This window comes from Euprymna scolopes, chromosome 18 (genome assembly GCF_053919585.1).
Source record: "Euprymna scolopes isolate OS-2025 chromosome 18, ASM5391958v1, whole genome shotgun sequence".
NCBI lineage: Eukaryota > Metazoa > Mollusca > Cephalopoda > Sepiida > Sepiolidae > Euprymna > Euprymna scolopes.
In genome coordinates, this window is record NC_136499.1 from 45,946,848 (window position 1) to 45,972,183 (window position 25,336).

The window sequence follows — 25,336 nt, forward strand, 5'->3', positions numbered from 1 at the left end:
AATTAAAAAAAAAATAAAGAAAAAGAAAAAAAGGCACACATGCTCAGAAAAAGGCATACGAAAAAGTAAACGTTTTCATTCAATTATTTAACCATTCACAACCAACGTGGAATGTAATGCAATAGCCGTTAAAATGATATATATATATATATATATATATATATATATATATATATATATTTATATATATATATATATATGTGTGTGTGTGTGTGTATGTGTGTGTCTCTCTCTCTCTCTCTCTCTCTATATATATATATATATATATATATATATATAGAGAGAGAGAGAGAGAGAGAGAATAAATGACAAAAAACTATATTCCCAAATTCATGATGTTGACGATCTTATAATTTATTCCTTTAATTCAGTTGTAAAGAAAGGAACGTCATCTACGACCCTCTGGTGGACAGTGGGAGAATATTTTTTCCACTGCTGCACATCAAGCTCGGTTTCACCAAGACTATAGACAAGAATGGTGACTGCTTTGGACGAAGTGGACGCCATTTGTTTTTGTAGTGAAGAACTTGACAACAATAAGGCCAGAAAATACACAGAACTTGACAACAATAAGGCCAGAAAATACACAGAACTTGTCAACAATAAGGCCAGAAAATACACAGAACTTGACAACAATAAGGTCAGAAAATACACAGAACTTGACAACAATAAGGCCAGAAAATACACAGAACTTGTCAACAATAAGGCCAGAAAATACACAGACCTTGTCAACAATAAGGCCAGAAAATACACAGAACTTGTCAACAATAAGGCCAGAAAATACACAGAACTTGTCAACAATAAGGCCAGAAAATACACAGAACTTGTCAACAATAAGGCCAGAAAATACACAGAACTTGTCAACAATAAGTCCAGAAAATAAACAGAACTTGTCAACAATAAGGCCAGAAAATACACAGAACTTGTCAACAATACGGCCAGAAAATACACAGAACTTGTCAACAATAAGGCCAGAAAATACACAGAACTTGTCAACAATAAGGCCAGAAAATACACAGAACTTGTCAACAATAAGGCCAGAAAATACACAGAACTTGTCAACAATAAGGCCAGAAAATACACAGAACTTGTCAACAATAAGGCCAGAAAATACACAGAACTTGTCAACAATAAGGCCAGAAAATACACAGAACTTGTCAACAATAAGGCCAGAAAATACACAGAACTTGTCAACAATAAGGCCAGAAAATACACAGAACTTGACAACAATAAGGCCAGAAAATACACAGAACTTGACAACAATAAGGCCAGAAAATACACAGAACTTGTCAACAATAAGGCCAGAAAATACACAGAACTTGTCAACAATAAGGCCAGAAAATACACAGAACTTGTCAACAATAAGGCCGGAAAATACACAGAACTTGTCCACAATAAGGCCAGAAAATACACAGAACTTGTCAACAATAAGGCCAGAAAATACACAGAACTTGACAACAATAAGGCCAGAAAATACACAGAACTTGACAACAATAAGGCCAGAAAATACACAGAACTTGACAACAACATGCTGACTGCTTTCAGAAACTTGGGCTGCAACTTTAGTGTCAAGATGCATTTCCTAGTTTCACATATGGAACGGGTTCTTGAGAACTTAGATTCAATGAGTGACGAGCAGGGGAAGAGATTCCATCAAGACATGAAAGGGATGGAGACCAGGTATCAGGGTCGCTAGGATGCAGTCATTATGGCTGGCTACTGTTGGAATTTGAAGAGAGACCTCTCTGCCACTAAGCATTCCAAAATTTCAGAGAAACGTACTTGATTCGTATTATATATATATATATATATATATATATATATATATATATATATATATATATATGTGTGTGTGCGTGTGTGTGTGTGTGTATGTCTGCGTGTGTGTCTGTGTGTTTTCGTTTACGATGACATTGTTTAACTATCTTTGGCCGTTTTCTCCTTACGTCTTGTTCGAAGTGCTTGTTATTGTTGTACTGAATTTTATCGACAAAAACAAGACGAAAACAAAACCAAATCTCCAAGAAAAATGGCCTGACAATTATTTTCCCCCTCGATATTCTTCCAACTTGTGGCGCAATTTATTTTCGTTCAGAAGCAAATATTTACCGATAGAATCTATTGGCGGGAATTTCATACAAGCACTCACGTACACTGGCACATACTCAAACGTATCGAGTAACATACCCCCCCCCAAAGAACCGCTACTTTTACCCTCAAATTCACGCATCAATGGTCACATTTAGAGCGTTTAAAAAACCATGTTCATATTATATATTTTTTGTTTGAATTTTTGCGATGAGGATAATTTGTATTATTTTTATTCTTCGGAATATTGTTCTTATCTTAAGTGTTATTTTCACAACGTTTCGGTCGATACAACCTCTGACATCATCCAGGTGTATATTATCGATCACAGAAGTCTTTCTGTCGAACTTGGGAATAAGTCCGGTCGATACTAAGAATACAACTGCGAATTACTTAGGCATCCTACCCAGCCATAACCGATGGAAAGAGAGCATAATACTCACATGGATAAAATAAAGGGTTCTGATCGAAATTCCTTGTAGATTCCGGAGTTCGACAGAAAGACTCCCGTGTTCGACGGAAAGATTCTCAAGTTTGATAGAAAAATCCTCGAGTTCGAGAAGATATACCTGAAGAAGATCGGAAGTCACATCGGCCGAAACGTTGTCAAAATAACATTCAAGACCAGAACAGTAGTTGGAATTCAAATAATACAACAGATATTTTTTGCAAGCAACAAGTACAAAATCTGTAATCTGATCTATCTCTTTATAAAATGTATTTTATTAGAACTGTGGTCGTTGTTATTTTTTTGCTTACTTGTTTGTAACCTGTCATCGTGAACATTGGATGACGACAGTTTCTTTTCAGTAATTATATAACAATGCTCAACGTATGAGTGGAGCTTTGCAGTTGTATAAAATATACTTATGGCAACTAAGCTACACAACATCCTTTGGGCTTTGTTATCGAAGAAAATCATCAGTTACTCTTTGCAGTTAGCCTGGCGAACACATTCTAAGCGTAAAACACAAATGCTTCTATAGAGCGACATTAATCTTCTGATCTCTCTCTCTTTCTCCCCCCCTTCTCTCTCTCTCTCTCTCTCTCTCTATATATATATATATATATATATATATATATGGGGGGGAAGTTAGTGATGAAACGATTCCAATATTCTTTCCGATTTCGATATAATTACCAATTCCGTAATAAACTCCCGATTCCGATACAATTACCGATTCCGATTTCGATTCTCATAAAATCTAAATATTTAGTAATAGATTTGTTATTTTTCTCGAATACCGTAAAAACGCATGTAAAATATGCAGATATATTCTTCAACGTAATATACACTCCTGAGGGTCGAACTATCGAATTGAGTTTTACTAAGTGTTTAAAACTATCAAATATTTATTATTTTATCATTACTGTCGGCAGTGGAAGAATTTATTTTAAGCAAAATCAGATGCAAAACGTTAATTAACGGAACCATTGACATTGGAAAATAAACACAGGTTTTTCCAATTCCGATATCAATTCCGATATCAATTCTGATACTCCCAAAAGTTCCAATTTTTCCGATTCCCAATGCCGATTCCGATTAATCGTCTCAACGCTAACACACACACACACACACACACACACACACACACACACACACACACACACACACACACACACACACACACACACACGCACACACACACATATATATATGTATAAATGTTCACACCTTAAAAGGAATCATATGTGCATAAATATGTATGATAGAAATTGAAATCGAAAAATGATGCAATTTTAAAATGAATTTTTTATACGCTAAGTCATTCGACTTTTAAAATATTTTATTCGGAGCAAAACTTGTTTCGTATTATTTATTAATGTATAGTGAGGAATTAATAAATAGTTTTGAAACATCATATATTGCTAGCAACAATGTCCACGATCGTCCTACGTACGATCGTTTCAGAGACCACTTGTATTTCATTTTATTTTCTTATATATATACAATTTATTTTCTTATATATATACTATATATATATATATATATATATACACACACACATATATATATATATATATATATATATATATAGTAATTTATAAAAATATATATGGCTATAAATTACTACCTAGCTGTACCTATGTATTAAGCACTGTTGAAGTAAATACTTAAAGTTTAAGCATAAAATTATACTTTCGTATATTAATTTATGTGATTAAATGAAGTAGTCATATATATATATATATATATATATATATATATATATATATATATATATATATATATATATATATATACTAGCATGAGTGCCGGGCGTTGCCCGGGTGTTTAGAGGTGTACGCTGAGCAAAAAAAAAAAAAAAGAAAAAAAAGGTCACTTTTTAAAATTTTGATCCCTATTATGACCCCTTAACATTTCTATATTCTAAATTTCATGATGTTAACCATCTTACAATTTATTCCTTTAATACAGTTGACACTTTCAGTTCTTGACAGTTCATGTTTGTAATACGAAACAGACACTGAATTGGTCAACTGAATTAAAAGAATAAGTTGTAAGATGGTCAACATCATGAAATTTGGAATATAGACATTTCTCATTTATTCATTATATGCTCTGTAATTACATTGAGCTTCTTCAATAAGGATTGGTATATAAAAAAATATAAGTGAATAAAAAATATTTCCACAGAAATATATAGTTCTTGTTAAGATTTACTCTCAAATAATCAAACAGTACCGAAGTTCCACCATATAGCTGCTGATTAGCGTAATGATTCAAAGCCTTGACTGTCGTACGGGCGGTCGGGTTTCGATTCTGGCTTGAGGCAGTTACCTGTCTAGCCGCACTGATGAGCTGTGATACAGTACTGTATGTGTATAACTATATGTATATATATTTGTATATATATATATGTGTATGTATGTATTTATATAAGAATATATATAAAATAATTAGGTATGTGTGTAGTTTTATAAACATTTCGTTGTACAGGCTAAACTCCAAAACTAATGAACCTATGGTGATCTATTTATCTACGCATTAATCTAACTCTATAAATACGCACATTTTCGTATCTCCCGGATGGTATAATACTGATTCATATAACACCATGAACTATGAAACATAATATATATATATATATATATATATATATATATATATATATATATATATATATAGTAAGTTATAAAATATATATGGAAAGAATGATTATGTTTACCTTTGCGCACACATCGATGTAGTCGGACACGTATGAGCATACATTTACAAAGGATCGTTATTTCGTCTGATTTGTACGTCTTGCCAATTTTATCTACAACATTCTCTCCTGCACTGGCCCTGGGCCAGATACTAAATCTGCTCTCGATTTAATGACATAGACTTTGCCTAGCGCTGCAGTCAAGCGAACGTGTTTATTCTCTTATTGCAGGCAATACTCGCACACTTATCAACAAACGGCAGTTCCAGCGTTTATATGTACGCATGCGTCAACCTAGACGCTATAATGATTGGTTTGTATGCTACAGCATATCAACATTTTAAATTATTTAATGTCAAAATACAATGTCTATTGTGAATGGTTCAATAATTGTTTTGGCTTAGTTGGTTACGGCATATCAATCTATTTGAAATCTAACGTTTCTTTTTATTTGGAGGGTCACCACTTATCCCAAGCCCAAGTACCACTCGAGGATAAGAGTTAATGAGTGTTAGGTGAACGGTGAGAAAATACTGTCATGATCAGTAATGGTGGAACTTGGGTAGTGTTTGATTATTTAAGGGTACATCTCAACAAGGACTTGTCTACATTAGACTGGAAAACGACCATGTTATAATCATTTGAGGAGTAGACCTACGATATTGTATTCTATAGACGGTTAGTTATAGGAAAGAAACTTTGCTCATTGAATTTTGATTTAGGCACTGATAAGAGAATAGTGTCTGATGCAAATATTCTGTAGGTCTGAACCATAGATTGAAGCTCAGTCGAGCACCTGTCATGATAATAACGATAGAGCAGAGATAGACTCGCAATGTCGCTTCTTTGAGAAAGAGGAAGTAGGGAGATAAAAGGGTCTCGCTCACTAGATTTCTAAGCCGTTTTTTAAACACAATAGTTCTTTAAATTATAACTGCGCGGATGTGCGTATGTAAATGCATGCAAAATGACGTCACCGGGAAAGAAGACAAGGCTATAAAAAAGAGAACGATCACGTGAGAGACGTGGATAACGTTTGTGATCGCGTGCAAGACATGAAAGAACGCTCGAGAAGACGATCTCACGAAGGACGCCACAGCGGTAAAGAGAGATTGAGGAAATAACTGTTGTGAAGAAAGAAACAAAGAACAAAGCGAGTTGGAGTTATTTCCTATTCATTGTCTTGGTCATCTTTGGGACTGAAACTGGACACAGCGTGTGTTGGTTCCTGGACGATGTTACAAAATCACCCCTTGAATGTTTTGGCATTAACCTTTCTAGATTATATAATGCTGAAATATAATATCATATTGGAAACGATCGATTACGTACCATTGGTTGAATACGGATCGGTATTTTACCTACTATCGAAGAAGGTGCAGACGGATTCATAGTTGAGGGATGTGCAGGCAGATTTCATTTTGTTGTGGTTGTCACATATTTTAATGCATTTCTTTAAATAGACAAGGTTTATAAATAACACATTAACATCGTATGTGAAAGTGATTTCTGTGGAACGAACTGGTTTCGAACTTGAGCGGCATAGGTCGTAAGTCGGTGTCGTTAACCACTAAACCACCGTCACCTCCCATCTTCAACGATGGGCGAAGGATAGGATAAAAATCAGCAAGATGTATCATGAAGAGACGGGAAATTGTCTTTATTACTTTCATACGAGGGCTGGATGTAGCATATGGTCGATTTCATGTATAGATATAGCTAGGAATTATCACCTCTTGGAGTTCCATTGCAGTTGAAGCCTTCCCAAAAAAGTGTCAATGAACGAGCCTTCCCCCATCTTATGGGAGAGTTATCCCCAGTAATGATGGCCTTTTAGGACTGAGGATACAGCCTTAAATTTATTATTAAATTTATTCATGGTTAAGGCTGTTAACATTTTGTTTTAAAAAATATTTTTCTCTATATATTTGAATCACGCTAAATACATAATAAAATATTCCTCAATTTTGGGATAAAACTTTCATTTCAATTATCCTAATGCAATTAACTTACGAAGTGAATCATCTTTATTAAGTTTCTATTTATCACCCTCACCCTCTCTCACAGTACGCGGTTTGACTTCCGGTCTTATTATAGACGATATCTATCATTCTTAGCTTTTTAAAGATTTGTTCAGCGACGCTCGGCATAATCCGACGGTGAACGTTAGATGTCGGACAAACCCAAGCGCACGTACACAGACATATGGTTCACAAAATGCACTAACACCCATTTACACGCTTTAGATCACCAAAGTTAAGCTTCGTTAAGCGTGGTCAGTACTAAAATGGGCGGCCATTTAGGAATACTAGGTGTTGTACACGTTCTCTGCTTATCTCAGTATTGTTTACAGTCATCCCGGATGTCTTGTCACTGATATCAGACAGTGTCGACTCAGAAGAGGTGTTGTTGGTGATTGCGCAACTCTTGCTTCAGAACTATACTAGTCACCTTTATACAGGGACTGAATTATCTCTCAAGGCTAAACAGAGGCAATAGGTAGATAGGTAGGTAGGTAGGAAGGCAGAGAGAGACAAGGAGAGAGAGAAGGATAGAGAGAGACAAGGAGAGAGAGAAAGAGAAAGAGAGAGATATATAAGTGAACAAATTCAATTTTTTTTTATTTTATTATCATTATTTTCATATATTAACTAGGTTTTCAAACTCACATTTTGTTAGTACTAATTATTTAACCCAAGCTCAGTGGATGACCCATCTTTGTTTAATACTTTTATAAAATAGTAAAAAGAATCAAAACAAGACATTATACACATGTCACCGGCGTTGTACATTAATAACCGTCTTTATTTGACATCTTCGGCGTTTGTCGTCATAATTCGACAACGAAGAAGAAGAAAAAAAGAAATATCTATAACTCATTGATGAAGACCCGAGTTGTCCGAAATATTTGATTTATATTATTCTAATTGGTACGTATGCATGTAATGAACCAGACGTAACTCAGTGTTCGACTCGGATTTTACCGGAACACGACGTCAACAGCTTGGGTCTAGCTGCTGTCTGACGTAAGTTGCCGATCAGCCAATCACAACGCCGCGCGCTGAGTTTCAACTCGAAGCGCGTGCGCGCGCGCCAGTCCGCCGGAGCAGCAGAGGAGAATTCCAATACTAATTGAAAGAGATAAAAAGAAAGAAAGAAAGAAACAGAAAACTCCATCGTTTCTTACTTTAAATTCAAGAAACGCTAACGCTTCAAAAAACGCTGGTGCTAAAATAATAGAGACAATGAACTTGACCATCCTATCTGACCAGCTCCAGACCCAGGAGACTGTGATACAGCTTTGCCAGCAAAGAAAATTAATGGCAGAGTCGATGAAGTGCTCAACCTGCATCCAGGAATGCATAGTAGCCAAGGGATCAAACCTCACGGACGGGAACGGCTGGAGATGCAATAACCTAAAGTGTCGCCGTTGGATATCTATAAGAACAGGGAACTTCCTTGTCAAATCGCGACTGAGGATCGCTTGCATCCTGAAAAGTATTTACCTGTAGGCGTTCAAGATGGCGACTTCAAGAAACCTCCAGCGCGAATGTAGGTTGCGCTCATGCCACACAATTGTTGATTGAAAGAATATCCTGCGAGACATTTGCCGGGATTATTTTCTCAGGAATCCTCGGCAGATAGGAGGCCCAGGCCATACGGTTGAGATCAATGAGTTAATCTTCAACTGACCAAAACATAACGGCGGCAGACTTCTGACACTGGTCTGGGTCTTCGGTGGATACGACCCCGCTGATAAGGAGGGTTTCTTGGTGAGCGTACCAAATAGGAATGCGGAAACCCTCCTTCCACTAATAAAAAATACATTCTGCCGGGGACCACGGTCGTATCAGACTTTTGGAGGGCATATAGTGGTAGGAGAGTGATATCACCATTTAACGGTGAGCTACAGCTATTACTTCGTAGACCCTGTAACACAGGCAACAACAAATCGTGTGGATCGGATTTGGAAGGAAGCAAAGTAACGCAATAAATAAGAGGCGGAACCAACCGGGAGCTTCTGGACACATATCTTTTAGAGGTCATCTGGAGACAAAAATTTGGTAGACAGCCTTTTGACTCCATATTAACTCACGTCGCCGAAAGCTACTAGGTTGGTAATAAGCTTCTTATCACATCCGCTATGTCATCTCCGTCCACTTTGTCGTCTGACGCTCTCCAAAAGTCTGAAGAAAATACACCCTCCCGAGAAAAATGTTTCTAGTATAAAAAAAAAATTCAACTACTCGCAAGGATTCGACAAAAAAAAAAAAAAAAAAAAAAAGTATACCAGTTTTTTTTTGTTTTTTTTGCACAAATACTTGTCAAAAAACAAAACAAAAAAAGAAGTCTCTCACTTTTTCTTAAAGTATAAAAATACTTTAAATTCTCTATCGGACCCACAAAAAAACAAAAACAAAAAACAAAAAAAACAAAAACAAAAGGTGCTTGTGCACTTATTGAACCACGATATTTCTTAATAATGTTTTTAATTTTAATTAAAGCTTTACGATATCTTTTTTATTGAATTATCAGGTGCAAGTACAGAATAGTTACAAACCACCCTCCTCTCCCCATGTTAAGAATGCCTTTCCAAACAATAACGTTATAATTTCAGCACGGTTCAATAAGTACACAAGTACCAAAAAACTTAGTAACTATTATTTATTAAAAATAATTTTTTTTTTCATTAAAAAGAAACTTTTGTTTAAAATTTCTTTACTTGACACACAAAAAGACATTTTCTTCAAACAGTTAATCTATAATATAAATCTCACCTATCTGTTTAAATATATGTATGTATGTATGTATGTATGTATGTATGTATGTATGCATTTGAACTCGGCCCCTCGAACGACAGATATCGAAAAATTGGCTAAAAACATTAATTCCTTCACCCTCAACTGGGAACTTTTCTACAAGCCGATATTTTCGAAAGTCATTCCCTCTTTTCGATTGACTAGCCCTAATTTAACCCTTCACTACTTCCGGTTTGGCGATGGACGCAACGGCAAAAACGACAATTTTTTCACTTTCTTTTCCTCCTTCGCGGTACGGGTTCGAGCCTGCTTGCCTACAACTACTTTTTTTCCTTTTTGCTCAACACACACCTCCAAACATCCGGGCAACGCCGGGCACCCAAGCTAGTCTAATATACAAAATACAAAATGGGCACGAGCGTTTGGTCCACGAAAGGCGTTTTGGTTGGGGGTTCTCGCGTCGTCGGTTAGATTCCGGGAGAAGTTTTCTTATACTTCCTAGATTAAAATATTTAAAATTCGCAAACGGAATCGTCTCTATCTTTATTTTGATCGATCGTTTCGGAATCGTCTCTATCTTTATTTTGATCGATCGTTTCGAAATTTTCCTTTTTGTTTTTCGTATAAATAAAGCGAAACTAATCGAACGCAACCGTAACCGCCTGACTTTACAGATGGATAGTATCTGTTCTGTAATTGGTCCTTGGTCAATGTAGGGGAAATCCTTTATACTGAGACAATTACTATTTATTTGGATACTGCTAGAGTTTCCCCCTTTTTGGGAGAGCTGGTATCCCCCAACATTAAATACGATGCTTACGTGGGGAAACAAATAAATAAAACGGAAGAAAGCGAGAAACTTAACAGGGCTCCGGACAGATTTAAAAAGCAACTTTCATTTTTGCGCGTGCATGGTTCTTAAGTTAATTACCAACTCATTTCGCTATGCGCTATGGCGTAATGGTAAGCGAGGAGGATTTCTTACCCCCATGTTATCGCGTTCGATCCCTCCCCTATCTTTCTACCATTTTATTTAATTACCAACTCTTTTTTTCACGTTCTTTTAATCTTTCGCGGTACGGTTCAAGCCTGCCTACCTACTACCACTTTTTTGCAAACACTTGGGCAACGCCGAGCACCCCCGCTAGTACAAATATATAAATGAACGGAAGGTTGTTGTTTTTTGTCTGTTTTTTTTTCTGTTGATGTTTCTACATTTAAAATTTTACTTTATTTTTCTTTTACTTAGCGTTGTTGTTATTGCATCGGCTTTATCCGACTGTTGACATCATGCCCCAGAGAATTCCGAGCCGAACGCTGACTTACATCTGGTTCGTTAAATGCATAAGTACCTTTTAATTTATTAAGAATATAAAAAAGATAAATAATAATAAATCTTCTAGCATCGAGTTTGGTTTCCAAAATGATTTCTTAATTTATCTAACGTCTTTTTGTCTGATTTAGTTTTAATTATTGCGTCTCTTAAATGTGTGACGTCATTAAGAAAAAAACAATTGAGTTTTTGACGTATTTTTTGTCACTAATTGGCGAACGATATGCCTCTAGACTGAAACATCCCTTTTTGTGGAGATGTGTATATATCCGATATAAAATTGGCCTCATATTACATCCGCCCCTCGTTGAGAAGCGAGTTAAAAAGGGACCTTTTTCTGATCGTTCAACCGAACACAGAAACTTGTTTCTAAAGATAAAATCCAAAGGATTAAGAACAAACTATAGACATACTAAGTGAAGAACAGAATTATATGTTAAGTTTCCATTGAGAGTCTTTCGAACAATGGCACATGTCAAACCCAAGTCTGCGCCGGCAGCAATCTTGTCCAAGTGTGATGAACGACAACCCCCGATATGGAAGTCTCCGTTTCCCCGCACGATCTGTTCAGAACAAGTTCTTTCAGAAAAATCCAATACGGATGACTTGGAATCGAAACCCAACGAGAACAAACCGATGAGCCCGGAAGAGGATAATGATGTCACCGGGTCGGGTTCATCTGATAAGAAGTTTGGTGCTTTATTGGTACCGACGATGCATCAGGACGAGCCCATTCCCTTGAATACGCAGTACACATCGTGCGAATGGGAGAGCTGGAATAGCAACAGACACAGCAAGGCTGACATCTTGTGTGAGAATGTTGATAGACTTATACAAACGGGCACTGAAAAGCGTAAAGAGACACAGAAGAAGCTCGACAAAATGGATGAGGATTCCAGAAAGGGGAATTCTAACCGGAGTTTGGACATCCACCTGAAGAAGAACGAAGTCCGTGGAGAATATAAAGCTTTGTTAGACGAACACGAAAAACTGGCAAAAATAAAAAACCTAATCGTAGAAATTCTCGAAAAACTTGAACGCCATCTAGAGATCAGCAAGCATTGCCTGTTTGAGAGAGATAAAAGAGAAGGCATTGATTTGGCACATGACTTGGTTGAAAAAGAACTACTTTCCGAAGTGGATATCATAAAGAATTACCAGCTCATGTTTCAGGACTCCACAAAGCTGATCTCGAAGCAGCAGGAACACACCCGAGACGCTCTTCACAGAATCGAGGTGGACACCATAGAGAAAGAAAACCAGCTACATGATACCGAACTACCGGCGGGCAAGATTGACCACGGGAATTTAGCGTCAGATCAAGTGGCCTGGCTGAAATCGGCAACAGCCAACATTCAACGATGCCGGAAAGAAATAATGCCGTCCAAGACCTTGAGTGATTCACTGGAGACTTTGATCGATGACATGTGCACCCAAATCTTGCGGGCCTGGAACACGACGAATAAGCAGATAGTTGAGAGAATCAACGAAACGCGAGAGGCGATGGTCAAGATGCAGTGTCAACTCGGCGCCGTCAAACATCGGATCAACGGCTTGCAAGGTTACATGGAAAATACCCGCAGGACAATAAATAGCGACCACGTGGTGTTATACCAAGAAGACCAAAAGCGGATCGATGCGTTGATTGATGGGCTCAAGATCGATTTAAAGGGTGATTTGTACACATCCGGGGACTATTTGGAGCAGCTCCACCAGATGAAATCGACTTTAGAGGAAGACATTGCAATTAAAAAGAACACTTTGTTTATTGACCAAGAGAAAGTCCGGTCGATGAGAAAGACTTTTCCACTTGTCTCCGTTTGTGGGATCCGAGTGAATCTGGAATCAGATATTTCCAATTCTAAATTGTAAAATCCGAACGGAACTACTTTCGAGTAAATTTATTTAATCTTTTGTTATTTCTGCAGATTTAAAAAGTAAAACACTGGATATTATTATTATTATTTGTATTATTATTATTATTGTTGTTGTTGTTGTTGTTGTTGTTGCTGGTGGTAGTCCTCCGAAAAAGGAAGGATTGGACCTAGTAATTCACTCCCATTCGTCCGTTCATTTGTTCGTACTTTTCTCAATAACCACGCCTTGGATATTCTTTGGAATTTTGCAGAAATATTAGTCATGGTGAAAGTAATTTTTTTTCCAAAATGCCATCCTCCCAGCCCTAGAGAGCATTATAGGGGTACCATTAGTGATTCATAGAAGGGGACAGCGCATGCTTGGCTTGTTATTATAATCTATATATTAATACGATAGCGTGGGTGTTCTTTTGTGTGTTACAGTTACATCCGGGTCGTTTAATTATTATGTTCTATTTCTTGTCATAAATAATTTTACCAAGTATTATTCATAAGTTTTGGTTTCGGTTTCGACTATAGCTGATGGCACTTAAATCATCTTTTTTTTTTTAATAAATAATTTTATCAAGAATTCTTCATAAGTTTTGGATTCGGTTTCGATTATGACTGAAGGAACGTTTTTGAATGGAATGGTGAAGGGCTTACAGTTTTCATTTCTTTCGGGCACAGAGGTATTCATTTCATGCCGTTTTTTAAAAAATTTTTGTTGACACTTTCAGGTGCCTGATTAGTGTTCATAGTTTATATTAGTTGGTTTCCACATTTAAGGGTTTTTTACTTAAGATTTTTTTCATTAGCTATTTCTATTTGATTCCTTCATTCATTAGCAGTCTTCACTTCGATTCCAAATGACTCTTAATCTTTTTCACATATTTTTCGCAACTGTTCTAAATAGTCCAGTGTTCTACCAACTGACTTATTTGGACTTTCTTTTAAATAGAATCAAACGAAAGAAATTAAATTAATTGGTATTTTTTTTTTTTACATTAACTAAAACTCATCGTTCATATTCATGATATCGACTTTTATAAGTTTTTGGGTATGCTCACAACGAGATCGCAGTTAAATCTAGGGCTGATATGAAAACATAGGATACCCAACGTAAAAGCTAATATAATTTCTGGCAGCTATTTTTTTTCACAATTGAGGAATTAGCACTGAGCATACGTAACAGCTTTCGGAATAAACATCCCAACCTTCCTATGTAAAGAACGGCTTTCGGAATAAATACGCCCAACCTCCCCATGTTAATAACAGCTTTCGGAATAAACACCACATTTTTTCCTTTTTGAAAGGAGGATGGTGAACAAGTATTTGCTTTGTTGTCTGCTTCAGTTACACGTATGCGCATTACTAACTGCTCGGTTATGTAATTTAACTGTAATATTCGTTGTCAGCATATCCGAAAACCTCAACAAGTCGTCATTTCGAATGTGAATGGTGAGTTGCAGTTAATGTAAAAATTTACCGATTAATTATAGAACTACTGCAGATTAGTACAGTCAGGGAAGCAAAGAAACAGGGATGGAATTCCAAAGTTATTCCAAATTAATTATAGGTTTAACGTGATGTCATAAAATTTATGATTAATGTCACGTTTCAAAGCATGAATTCAAACATAAGTGATTATGATAAATAAACAAATAGGTAAAATTTATCAATAGTTTGGACGTTCACGAACAGTTTTTTCCCCTTTAAATGTCATCATGTGCAATACAATTCCGCAGGATTGCTACCTAGCTGACTACAACATGGTCATTTTCAATTCCAATGTGAACTATTTATTGTTGAGTTGCCTCTTTAAATAATCAAGCTCTTCGCAGACATTTTTAACCCTCATTCTCGAATGGCTTTTGGGCCTTGATAAGCGGCGAGATCTTTCTAAAAAGCAACAAGAACAAAAAGCAGAACAAAACAAAACAAAAGAGGAATTTATTTTCAAGATGTGTATGCGATCTTGGTTAAAACAAACGTTTACAGGTCGTTGCAATGGTTTTTGCCGGTTTGTTAAAACGTCATTTAAACTCTTGTAATTTATTTTATGCATTGCATTATTACTATACAGCATAATCACGTTGAAACAACGGTTCTCGTCAGAGCACCGAAGTTAAGCAACATTGAGCCTGGTTAGTACCAGATGGGTAACCAATTGAGAATTCTAAGCGCTGAATATACTCTCCGCTTATCTCGGCATTTGTTTCAAGTCGTCCTGTACACTCTTCACTTGCGACTGGTATTTAACAATGTCGACTCAGGAGAGGTCTGGTTGGATATTACACACCTCCTGCCACAAAAATCTCACGCACAGGCACCCCCTCGTGAGTATGCATAATCTGTCAAAGACTGAATGCGCTCTTCTTAATTGTCATTTTTTAAACATGATTAATTTATAACATTTTTTTTTGATTATTAAAATACTAGCTGGCGATAAATAACTTATGAGTATTGTGATCTGTACCAACCATACACAGGCTGGCGATAAATAACTTATGAGTATTGCGATCTGTACCGACCATACACCCGCTGGCGATAAATACCTTATGACCATTCTGATCTGTACCCACCAGACACTGACTTGCAATATTCCATTTTCATGAGAGAATTCAGTATAATAACGGTTGGTAAGATTTGGAATATTCCATTTTTATTTTAAAGTATGTTTATGAATGTAATTATAACGGTCGCAGTGACAAGCGTAATAATATTATTATTCATATTATTTTGCAATATTTCACTGCTGATAAAAAATCTCAGGACAATTTGCTGGGAGACACCTATTGCCCCATCCTGCATATTCTTTTAACCTATCTTCCTCTAATTATCGCTTATTTCAAGGATTATAAAACTATTTAGATAGCTTTACGTTAACACCAACCAGAGAAGATTGAACATAATTTCATATGTCGGTAGCTTTCTGCTTTAATAGTTTCTTCCCCCCAGACTGCTAAACACTGCTAGACACTGAAATCTCATTCCTGCTTTCTGTTTTCCTCTAATAATCTGCAGTAGTTTGAATGTAATGCGAACAGACATCTCGCTGCTCAACTCCACATAGCCTCCTGTCAGACATGAACCCAAATAGTAGTCCCTTACGTACGTATGCTTTGATTGTGGCGAAAAGGATTGAAAGAAAAGAAACCTATAGAATTTTACAAGTGAGGCATATATAAGCTTGTGGACAGATGGAATCAAGTTATAGTGAGCAAAGGTCGTTATTGTTATGAATAAACAGTTTTAAAAATCTCCAGTTTTTTAAAAATTTTCAAGATGAAAATTTAAATCAGTGAACAGTTATGCACCAAACTAATATAAGCGTTTACAAAAATAAGCATGAAGTAAGCCGCAATTACCGACAGTAGTGGTACACTTAGATCTCTACTATTATATAAAAGGAATTGTGTGTGTTTGTGTCTGTGTGAATTCGTTCCCTATGGACTCGAAAACAGCTGAGCCGATTTTTATGAAATAACACACTAAGGTACTTTATGTACCAATCAGCGATCTTAGATAGGCTTTGCATCGGAATGTCTTCGATAAGTATCGATAATCTGTAATCGAAATAATTAAACGAAAGAAGGAACAGGCGATTTTAAATAAAGTTAATACCTTACACAGCCTAACATCACAAGTGCATTTGAGAAGTTTTATTATCACACAAGCCGAAAGGCCCAACATATAAAATCAACAGTAGGTCCTTTGGTGGGATAGAGGCGCGTTCGAAATGAATGTTTCTGTTTAAAGCACAATTGAAGCATGATACTTGCCTTTTGTTATTTTAAACTTAAATTCAAAACATTATCACCACACAAGCAGTAAGGCCGTGCATATAAAATCAATAGTAGGTTCTCTGATATGACAGGGACGCGTTCGAAATGAATGTCTCTGTTTAAAACACAACTGAAGCATGATGCTTGACTTTAATTGAAGATATATATAAAAATCAATTCAAGAATTATATATAAAAATAATATTATAAAATCAATAGTAGGTTCTCTACAGTGCAATGTAGCCTACAATATATTATAGAGTAAGTAACTGCGAGAAGGCATGCGAAGCTTTCTCTCGGTGCACCGCGATGGGCCCCTAACTCGAGCAAGCAATCAATCGATTTGATTGAAAAATGGCCGATTTCATCGATTCTGATGACAATAAAAATATGGGAGTGTGAAACATTCGTTGATCACCATTAAATCCCAGACAACGTTGGGGTTCCCTGCTAGTCTATATATGAGACATATTTAAGAAACGAACACAAATGCGCAAAAGATCGTTGAGAAAAATAGTCACAAACTGCAGCGAATCATGCGACATTAAATAAATAAAAGCAAAGATATAAATGAAAAAGGATACAGCTTGGAACCAAAAAGAATTCAAGTTGCGGATTTTGCAGCTAACTTCACGAGTACAAAATAAGGAATCAAAAAGATATCAGTATTGATATTCAAAATGGCGGAAGGTGGAAGAGGCGGGGTTAAATCTTTGCATTTTGATTGGCTTTCATCGTTCAGCTTTCTGATCGGATTATCAAATCTTTTTGTTTTCAATAACGGCGAAGAAAAGGCAAAACGAAGGAAACAAGAATGGGCACGCTTAAGATGCGTCCGAGAGATCTGCGCGATCAGCAATCAGAAATAATATTTCAAACTCATCTGTGACAGAACGATCAACGGGCGGACAAAACGTTTTCTATACACGAATGGACGTATATAAAAATTTTTTTATTTTAAACATAATAGTTACAGGCCGACGAAAATGTTACTTTAAATGTGGTAAAATTGAAAATTTTCCACTTGCTCATGGCTGAAATCGCGAACCTGTGTTAAAAAAAAAATTATTACATTACATTTTAGGCCGGATTTTTTTTCAGGGGAGGGGGTCTCAAAGAATAATAATTTGTTTTCAAGAATATTTTAAAAGTATTATCAAATAATAAACTCTTAAGGATTTTCATGGTGTATTTTTTATTATAATTTGATTTTTAAAATGTTTTCTTACATATTTTCATTATTTGTTAAAAACATTTTCAAAATTAAAAAAAATATAATTAAACATTTTCAATTATATAAAAAGCGTTTTATTTTATTAATTGCTGATAATTAAAAGAAATTATTAAAACAATTTATTTACAAGAATTAAAAAAAAAACAAGAAAAGAAAACGACCTAACATATAATTTTGTTTTTTTATTCGTACCAGTACACAATTTCAAATATGGCGGCCATGAACAAAAGGGTATGTTCTATTTTACCTTAAACATAAACGGACAAAACATCTTATATAGATAAGTTGGCACTTATATAAATTCTACTTTAAAATTAAGCGTTACAGAACCACGAAAATGCAATTTACAAACTTAAGCTTGACATTTCAAACTAATGCGTGAAAGCCTAGATCATAAGTAGCGATTCTTATTCAACATTTTACTAATCTCTCTTGGAGGTGGTTAGACACAAGGTCAAAGGTGGGTTTGACGAAAGCATTTTTGTGAAACGAACTGGATTTAAACTTGGCACACCCAGGTTTTCAGTCTATGTCGTTAGCCACTTAGCCATCGTCACCCTCGATTCTTATTTGATATGCCATGAACGCATCTAAAAAAACCGACGCCGTCCAACCTGTTCGTATTCGTTTGTGTTTGTATCCAACGATACAAATGTGATTTCAAGCTTATGGGCGACATTTTTTTTTTTCGATATCGAACGGACAAAGCCCCTTGTATTAATTCGAGGACGCGTGGCAATAAAGGTAAGAAAAGAAGGAACACGAAATAGAAATGGAAGATAAGATAAATTATAGGGAAGCTACCGCTCAGTCGAGCGGCAACAACACTTGAAGAAACAGTGAAGGAAGAAAAGAAAAATATTGTTTGGATGCGATTAAGTACACCAGAAGAATTTGGAAAACTAAAACTTTCAGAATGGAAAAATTGAAAAGTAAAAGCTTTCACCGCCCACCCATACGCGCGCACACATTATTTGTACATGTATAGCATTCATAATAACCATACGTCGTGTATGCATACAATGCGTATCGTCGTTAGATAATATACATACACACGAACATATATATATATATATATATATATATATATCAATAAAGAAAGAAAATGATATAATACTATATATTAATACATACAGGTTTATTCATTTATTCAATAAGGGCATACATCAATTAGGAATGTAGGGTAAGTGAAGACTTTTTATATCATGATATTTCGAAATCTAATGCTTCTTATCATCGCTAGACTTAAGCATCCCTATTATGTTACCTAGCATCTTTTTTTCCTTTTCTAATGAAAAGCATTAGGCTTCGAAATAACATGCCATAAAAAGTTCTCACTTGCCCTACATCCCTAATTGATGTATCACCCTTGTTGAATAAATGAATAAATCTCTCTCTCTCTCTCTCTCTCCCTCCCTATATATATATATATGTTAAGGAATAGAGAAAGGGAGAGAGAAGGAGAGAGAGAGAGAGAGAGAGAGAGAGAGAGAGAGAGAGGAAGAGGTGAGTTCTAGTGTAGACACGTTGACCGGAAGTTAAGATCAGCTGATTGGATTGCGTGCGAGTCATGTGATTAGGTTAGCTGAATCGTTGAGATTTGAGTTGGACTCAGAAGACAACGGACGGCTTCCAGTTGTCTCCTCCTCTTCACGGGGGGGGGGCGGACGCTGACGTGTGTAGAAGAAGAACCCACAGAGGCCGATTTCACTTCCACCTTCTGCAGGACATCTGGAGAAAGTGAAATAAAAACTATAGAACTAATTCCTTGTCTTGGAGTGATTGAATCTTCATCAAAAACAGGTATCAAGTCTCCCTCCAGTACGAGAAATTTCCAGATGATCCAACATCGAAGAAGCAGAGGTAGGTTCTGAAAATACATGTCACTCACACACGATTAACATAAAAATATGATATAACACGTCATCTCTTCCAATCCATTATTAGAGATGACGCAACAAACACACCCAACCCTTTATTATAGAGCAACAACGTAGCATATATATATATATATATATATATATATATATATATATATATATATATATATATATATATATAAACAATAATTGTTACTTGTAAATGAGCATTGCTTCCAACAATGCCATTATCAGATGATGACTCTGGGTTCAGACATGGTTTCGGGGCCAACATTACCATTTGCCCAGAGCGCCCCGCAGTACCTGACGATACCACCAGACTTTATTGGATTGTCGTCATTCTGTGGAATTGCCATATTAACGATCATGCAGATAAAGTCTTATTTTGTATTTTCGGGTATTTTAAGCTCTTTGTATCTTAGTGGCTTCATACCTTTTCTTAAGTTAATATATATATATATATATATATATATATATATATATATATATATATATATATATATATATTACAATATATTGCTCCATACAAGGCATGAAACCACTTAATATAAGGAGGTTAAATGCCATGAAATGAGCACATGATAAACAACGCGAGGTGTTAGACGGATATATTCCGACCCAGAAAACAGCAATTCTTCCCCTTTTGTCAGAAAAATAGCTCATGGAATGTAAGGGAAGCGAGAGTTACGAGAATGTTGAGAGTAAATGCAAGATCTACTGCAAAACTGCCAATAAGTACCAGAAAGTAAAAAGAAATGATATTAAATTTGCACTTTCAAATGAATTAATTTTTTTTTACAGAAGTCACCAAAAGCTGTTATTCATACTTTATGACGTCATTCATTTTCAAGTAAATACTTTCTTGTAAAAACTTGATGATAAACCGATATCAAATATAAGAAATTATGTATATATAATATCATATAACATCATATATTATTAGCTTACAAGGAGCTTTCAAACAGGTCTTCAGAGGTCTTTCCCTGAAAGCAGCCTGTAGTATTCACTGGAAGCTGAGTGACAACAAGTCTCCCAAGGTTTCCAGTACTCTCCACCTCTTTCGATAACATTTGCAAATAAATTTGCATTATCGCAACACCTTCGTGCCATTTGATTTCTCGTTGGCAGCAGCTATTGGTCTTTTCTGGGATTTGAGTGGCAATAAGCCTCCCCAAGGTCCTAGTTCTCTTCGCACTTATTCGGCCGAGGTCTGGTCAGTTCATCGGTCTTTTCTTCATCCTTGACTATTTGGTTATTTGGTCTCGCTCTTTTTTTGGGGGAGGGTCGGTGATGTGGCAATGAAGGTAGCGTTGGGTTAGAGAACTTATAGATATGCGGTTTCAGTGTTCTTGGTTCCATGTAGCGTTTCATGTTTTGCCTTTGCAGCATTTTGTCTGTCCCACACTTGTTGCTCCTGTGTGTTAGTTTCCACAGTCAAGGGGTTTTCTTAATATTTCAGCTGTTTTCATGATTGGTGTTCGTTGTATTTTTCAATTCCTTTGATTCCAATTTCTCCCCCCCCCTTTTTAAAAAAAAAGTTTTTGGGGATTGTTCCTAGTGCTTCTACTATTATAGGTATTATTTTGATTTTCTTGATCTTCCATACCCCCTTTCAGCTCTCTGGCTATTATTATTTTTATATCTACATAGAATTTTATGTAACTATTTTCAGTATTTACTTTGACAGTGTTCGATACTCGTAAGTAGCTTGGCAATAAGTTTTGAAGATATATATGGAAATTAAACTACACCGAATTTTCCGCGTTTCGTCCTTGTGAGGCTTCGTCAGGCTGTTGCATGAAATCGATAATGCTTAGTATATATATATATATATATATATATATATAAATATATATATATATATATATATATATATATATATATATATATATATATCCTATTTACCAACTCCTTCAAACACGAGACCAACCAATTAATTTATTAGCAAACGCCATGTGAATTCCTGGACTATATAAACCAAACCGTTGATCAACTATAAACGGACATGTTCCGCCTAAATGTATCATGATGAAGCGTAAGAAGACAAAGAAAAAAATACTGACAAAGGCGAGTTTCTTCGCCGAAATATATCGATAAAAATTATTTTTAAATTTTTTAAATTTTTTGTCATTGGATGGCTTCAAAACGTATTTCATACACTTGTTCTATTTGATTTTCTACTTATCAACGCTTTTATTCGTATAGCACACGCTATGTGCATTCCTGGACCATATAAGAAAAAAAAAAACCCCCCAAAACAAACAAACCGTTTATTTTGTACCGCGTAAAAGTATCATCATAAGGCGTAAAAAAAAAAAAAAAAAACAAAACAAATTTTGACAAGGGCGAGTTTCTTCGCCTAAATACATCAATAAACATTAATTTTAAATTGTTTATTATTTTTTGTTTTGCGTTTGACGCTTCAGAATGTATTTTTTTATGCATGTTCTATTTGATTTCCTATATACCTAATGAACTCTGTTTTGATACTGTACTTCACCTTTTCCGTCCTCGGTCAGTGGAGGAGAAATCCTTCATGACTGAGGCAATTTTTATTTTTGTTCCAATTTAGAGTGACCCTTTTTTACGAGCTGGATTTTCCCCACATTAAAACCGAACTTGTGTCTAACTTTGCCCTTGTGGGGAGGCAAGTAAATAGGAATAATAATAGTCCGTGGAAGTGGATGTATTCGAACACGGAAGTCGATTTATCACAGGTGGAGTCATATATGTCCCGAGTGATATATACATAAGTCATGAATAAATTGTCTCCTTTAGTCTTCATATTCCATAATTCACGTTTCTGACAAAGGAGATAAATTGCTGTTTTTCTGGGTCTAAATCTATGTGTCACTTAACGTTAGATTTTTATTTTAGATTGCAGCGTTATTATTATTTTTTTTAGCTCTTTACCTCAATTGGTTTCATGTCTTTTCTGGAGCGATTTCTATAAAATAATAAATGAATAAATAAACTAATGAAATAAATTGAAATATGTAAGTTGCTTGTCGTAGCCTCTATTTGTTTTTTTTTAGCTCGCTTTTGCTGCGTTTTAAAATAATTTTTCTTAACTCCGCCTACAATTACGTCACACTGCATTCACCCGATTGTTTTAAAATCAGGAAAATGGTCTGTACTTTTCTACTGTGAACTCCACATGCGAAATTTAGCTGTTTTCAGCTAGATTAATACGCAATGTTTAATGACTAGTAAACTCGGTAAATAATATCCAAATTTTGCGGAGTGTTTAAGTTCAATCGCACTGTTTAGGAAGTGATTATTGCGATGTTAGTATTTAGTGAGAAATAAAGGCAAATAAAAGTATCGCACGCAGCCTTCGCGGTAGAAAAGTGCCGGCCATTTTGTTGGTCGTAAAACAAATGACTAGTGAAGGTTATTGGCGCGTTATTTATTTATTTTTCATAAAGAAGAGAAGCTGTTTTGCAACTTCTGTCGGACTGAGCTGTAATTATATGAATACAGGAGAAATAAAAGCGAAAGAAAAATAAAGAAATGAAAGAAACGGAAAAGGAGTATTGAAGAAAGAAAAAGATGACCAGAAATGGCGATGTTGTTTGAGAGGAAAAAAATGATTTAAATATAAAATAAATAAAACATAAAAATTAAACACAAAAGAGAGGTGGGAAGGGAGGAGTAGAGCGATATATATATATATATATATATATATATATATATATATATATATATATATTAGTCTATGTGTATTTGGATTTGCATTTGGATTTTACTTGTGAAAATGGAAATTCTTTTAACTTTCTTGAAGTTATACATTTGGATTTTACCATCACTGGATTATTTATCTTCCACCAGACTATCCATTCATGTGTAATCACCTTTTTCTTCACCATATTCCCTCTGCTTCACTTTTTTTTATTTTTCAAGTAAGATCTTTGACTTATTTGTTGTTTCATCAAATACTTTTGCATGCAAAATCCGATCCCGCATTTTGCTAATTCCTACCCTCTGATGAGAAGGAAAGTATTTCTTCGAAACTCCGCGGATTAAGGACTATCCACTTATCTAGTGTTTTCTTTTCAGATTAACTATGTTTTTGAACACATTTCAAAGTGTTTTTAACATGTTTTATTAACTGTTTGCTCGTATTATAAGCTCTATTTTCTATTTGTTTTTATCGAGCTTTTACATCTGGCTGAGATAACTTTATAAATATTAATTCTTTAATATTTATAATATACTTTAATTTTACCATCTTGGATCATTTTGGTAAATTTAATTGTAATTTTTATTTAATATATATATATATATATATATATATATATATATATATATATATATATATATATATATATATATATATATATATTTCTGTAGAAGCTAACCTAAATGCCCGATTTTTCCAGGAGATATTAACCTAAATAACCAATAAATATTAACTACCCATGCGGGGTCGCAGAAATATCTGGCTTAGGACCCAGGCGCGGAGCGAACCCCCTCGGAGCTGATGGACCCGTAGGTCTTCCCATGTCATCCGTCTAGGAGAAGGAAAACTCTGAAGCTAAACCTAGGGGAGGGAGGCCTCTTCAGTCCTGGACGACAACCTTCCTAGAGCTGGTGACTCAAATAAATCACCGGTTGGCAAACCTAAACTGCTTAAGGAGGAGATAGACCTCTGTCTATCGCCCGGCTTTCATACTCCTTCTTTGCCTATTGGCCAGGTGTAGAGGTACTATCACAGAGACTCGTCTGAATCACCCAGTGGTTGACCTTGTTTCCTGACTAGGGCAATGAATGCCGCTTTTCCCCACTTCCGCCACATCCCATCCCCCTAAACTGGACACAGTGGGGTGCTTCAGTGCCATATATGTCGGTGCAGTTGGACTGGGCTGGCTTTGCCTAATGGATTGAGGGTACCGGATTGACAGTTCCTGGCTGCTGTTTCCGACTGATAGTACAGGAGCCCTAACTCTTTGGTAGCGCTTAGAGCGGCTGCTCCATTAACAGTTGTAAAATATCGGGATGTTTGTAGTGCCATGTCGCGCATGGAAAGGGACCCTGCACTCATCCCCGGTGGGCTTTCCTGAGGCCACAATCCTGTGGGTGAGGACAGCTGATGGTCTACTTGTATTGCATGTCTGGTATTCTGCACAACTACTTGTCCAGCACCCCCTCACTCATCCACCCTAACTGAAACTTTTAAATAAAATAAAATGAAATGACAGCTCAAGCAAAAGTTAGTTTAAACCAGGACCAAACTCAAAGAAAACCAA

The 25,336-nt window shown here is 35.8% G+C and overlaps 2 protein-coding genes across 3 annotated transcripts in view; one reads left to right on the top strand and one right to left on the bottom strand.

Annotated features, from left to right (window-relative positions):
• LOC145297612 (acetylcholinesterase-like) overlaps window positions 1-25,336 on the bottom strand; it is a 1,140,889-nt gene that overhangs the window by 264,590 nt on the left and 850,963 nt on the right. The gene's annotated exons all lie outside the window — the stretch shown is intronic.
• LOC145297610 (tektin-3-like) lies at window positions 11,183-13,291 on the top strand. Its single transcript, XM_080143674.1, has one exon. The coding sequence runs from the start codon at window positions 11,796-11,798 to the stop codon at window positions 13,200-13,202; it is 1,407 nt and encodes a 468-aa protein (XP_079999800.1). The 5' UTR covers window positions 11,183-11,795; the 3' UTR covers window positions 13,203-13,291.